Genomic DNA, 3,518 nt, shown 5'->3' with positions numbered 1-3,518 from the left:
CACTATATAGGTAGGTACATTGTTATTAACTTAATTAGGGTATTCCTAAGGCTTAGGAAAAGCCACACTCAAGGGGCCAAAGAGCCACATGTGGCTCGCAAGCCACAGTTTGCCGACCACGGGTCTAGGGTAATTTACTGCGCTCAAAAGTCAAATTAGCCTACTCTGATCTGAAGAAAGTGCAAATGTTAAAAGGGCTGAAGCAAGTGTCTGGAAGGTGATCTGAAAAGCTTCTAGACGGAATTTCTAGACTGAAGAAGGCGTGCACTTCCCCGGGCATGGAGCTGTGTAACAGATGTGGACCCGGGAGGAATGGTCTTGCCCAGCATCAGTGCGACAGAACAGCTCTGCTGGGAAGGCAAGCCTGGGAGCAGCCGCTGCCTCACCTGCGTCCTATCTCCATTGCCTGGCAGGTGCCTCATGGACAAATTAATTGTTCCTTCTGCATGAAGAAGCTGACCTGCATTCCTTCGTGTACTAACAACATTGGCTTTAAAGTGCCTTTTTAACACATTATTGTCTCACTATTCTATCCAAGTTCCGAAGCCTAGTGATCGAGAAGTTGACAGAAACAGAACGAGCCACCTTATACAGCCATGTCCTAACCCTGATCGCCCCGTGAAAATTCTGACATTCTCCTGGAACAACAGAACGAAGGCTTTTATCTATGCGCCTACGAGGCCGTGCCATTTCCATGTCCGTAAGTTATGACCTTTCTTCCTAACGAGTTTCCAACAAGCACTGGACATCCGTGTTAGAGAGAAAGGAAGACAAGGGATGCAAATACTGGGGTGCTCAACCCTTAGGGCCATCGATTTTTACAAAGGCTAATCCTCTTCTACTTAAAACTGCCAACCCATGCTTTGTTAGAGCTGTCATCGTCTCAAAATATGGACCGAGCACCGTGTGCTTAAGAACTAAGTCAAAAGCATAAAGAAGTGCTGTGTGTAAAGTCACGATCGAGAAGTAAGACAGTGTCAAGGTCAATGAACGATGACCGTCAAAGAACGGCAAGAGCCACCTTAGCTTCTGAAAAGTGTCGGACAGGAGAATGCGACGAGCTGTACGGATGCCCTCGTCAGCCACAGGCCCTGAAGGCCACGCGGGCCTCGCGGAGCGCAGGCACAGACATCCACAGGACACGGGCGGAATCGCTACGTGGAGAGCGGGTGCCGGGGACCCCGGGCGCCTACCTGTCCTCCATAATAGAACTCCTCAGAGTCGTTATCCCCTTCCGAGTCTTCTTCCACTGCACTATTCTGTCTCGACTCCTTAAAAGAATAGAAGGAAGACAAGGGATGCAAATACTGGGGTGCTCAACCCTTAGGGCCATCGATTTTTACAAAGGCTAATCCTCTTCTACTTAAAACTGCCAACCCATGCTTTGTTAGAGCTGTCATCGTCTCAAAATATGGACCGAGCACCGTGTGCTTAAGAACTAAGTCAAAAGCATAAAGAAGTGCTGTGTGTAAAGTCATGATCGAGAAGTAAGACAGTGTCAAGGTCAATGAACGATGACCGTCAAAGAACGGCAAGAGCCACCTTAGCTTCTGAAAAGTGTCGGACAGGAGAATGCGACGAGCTGTACGGATGCCCTCGTCAGCCACAGGCCCTGAAGGCCACGCGGGCCTCGCGGAGCGCAGGCACAGACGTCCACACAGACGTCCACGGGACACGGGCGGAATCGCTACGTGAGAGCGGGTGCCGGGGACCCCGGGCGCCTACCTGTCCTCCATAATAGAACTCCTCAGAGTCGTTATCCCCTTCCGAGTCTTCTTCCACTGCACTATTCTGTCTCGACTCCTTAAAAGAATAGAGCAAGGAGACAATTTATTTCAGTGGTCAGACGAGCTTGCCTCCTGAAAAGAAAGTAGCAAGTGGCCATAGCAGGTGGGTCTCTGCACGTCCCCCGGATTTTACGGGAGAACATTCTTGGTGCGTATGAGCCAAGAACACAACAGACAGGAGGAGATGGTGTGGGGAGTTCACTAAGCTCTACGCACATATTCTTCTAAAGTTCTACTTTGCTTATCCTCATGTGTACAATTTAATGTGTTGCGTCTATATAAGAAACTATATATAAGCAATTACAACTCTGAATTTGTTCTGATAAAACAGCTGACAAGCTCATGCTGATTCAATTTTTTAAGTTTTATTTTTCAATTACAGCTTGCATTCGGTATTATTTTGTATTGCTTTCATTTGCACTGACTCAATATTTTTATTAAAAAGGTTCTCAGCATTATTATTGCAGGCAGTCCTCACTCCCACTGCCAACTCTACACAATGGTATGAAAGAAAAGACACTCTGAATCCAATAATTAAAAAATCAAATTATGAAAATAAATATGAATCACATTATTAAAAAGACCTTTCAGAACACAGAAACTGCTTTCAATTTCAGATTCAAAAGGATATTTAATTAAATTTGCTTGAACTTGAAGGTTGAGTTTCTAATTAACTAACCCACATCTGTAATGTGTCTAAAGTACAAACAGTGGAAATTCATCTGAATGAACTCATGGTTACCAACAGTTACTATCCCTGTTCCCAGCTTTGTTAAAATAAGAAGGAAGGTGGCTTCCTTCAGACATAAGAGTCTATTAACCCAATGTCTTAAAATCATCCCTGAGTCTCCAGGCCAAATTTCAAACTCTTTAGGAAAACAAAAACCTGGGAACGAGCACCTGGGTTTGATGAAATGCTCCAGCTTTTGGTGTTAGCCACCGTATTGCTAACGCAGTGGTGTGCAGGGTGGATAGGGACGAACAGGACGAACCCTACAACTTTAAAAGCGTTGTGTTGAGTGCATAGTTTTAAAAGCCAAGAACCGATGGCTCCATTGCACTCAGATTGTCTGTGTAATGCCCCAGTATTCACAGCTTCAGGTAACATTTTCTAAGGGTGAGTTTGCTGTTCGCTGCTGTTAACACTGGCGAGAATAACAGGAAGCCCGTACCCACACTCTCTGCTACTTCAGCTGAAGAGTCACTTTCACCCGTGAAACCAGGTGTGGTTGTTGAAGGAGGGGAGCGTCCTCGTCTAGTTCGTCGCTGGTGGGAGTGGCAATCGTGCCATATCCCCAGAAAAAGAGTTTTTTGAGACTCATACAGGAGAAGGAGTGGTTTCTATTTGCATGGAATTAAATCCCTGAGGTTCCTAAGTCCCATTCCCCTCTGTCCCCCCGTAAACTAAGTTCATTTAGGCTATTCCCCTTCCCGCACAATAAGCCCCGGAGACCCGGGGTGTGAGCTTCCTTCACTATTTGCAACCTTAACCTAAATAACAATGATGATGCTGACTACAAATACACAGCAAATTTAAAATAAATTTTATGTTTTAAAATAAATACAAAATATAATTTACATACCTCCCCATTCTCCTTCTGTAATTTGGATTTTATGGATAAGCAACAGTTAATGTCATTTGTTTTCCTTAATTCTGAAAGTTATAAATTAAAAAATCATTTTAGTTTTTAGTATACTATGAACACACATTCATAAGTTTCAGCATAAAAA

General features: G+C 44.6%; 1 protein-coding gene across 1 annotated transcript in view; it reads right to left on the bottom strand.

Moving 5' to 3' along the window:
- The window catches only part of PARP8 (poly (ADP-ribose) polymerase family, member 8), a gene marked incomplete at its 5' end in the record, with an annotated part of 136,802 nt that overhangs the window by 56,714 nt on the left and 76,570 nt on the right, over positions 1-3,518 (bottom strand). The window contains 2 exons of the mRNA XM_005872624.2: positions 1,726-1,803; positions 3,371-3,441. Of these exons, the coding sequence (XP_005872686.2) occupies positions 1,726-1,803; positions 3,371-3,441 (149 nt within the window). The remainder of the gene's footprint in view (positions 1-1,725; positions 1,804-3,370; positions 3,442-3,518) is intronic.

Source organism: Myotis brandtii, unplaced genomic scaffold, assembly GCF_000412655.1.
Source record: "Myotis brandtii unplaced genomic scaffold, ASM41265v1 scaffold384, whole genome shotgun sequence".
In the NCBI taxonomy this organism is placed as follows: domain Eukaryota; kingdom Metazoa; phylum Chordata; class Mammalia; order Chiroptera; family Vespertilionidae; genus Myotis; species Myotis brandtii.
Note: the sequence above shows the minus strand (reverse complement) of the source record. Positions and strands in the feature narration are given on the sequence as shown.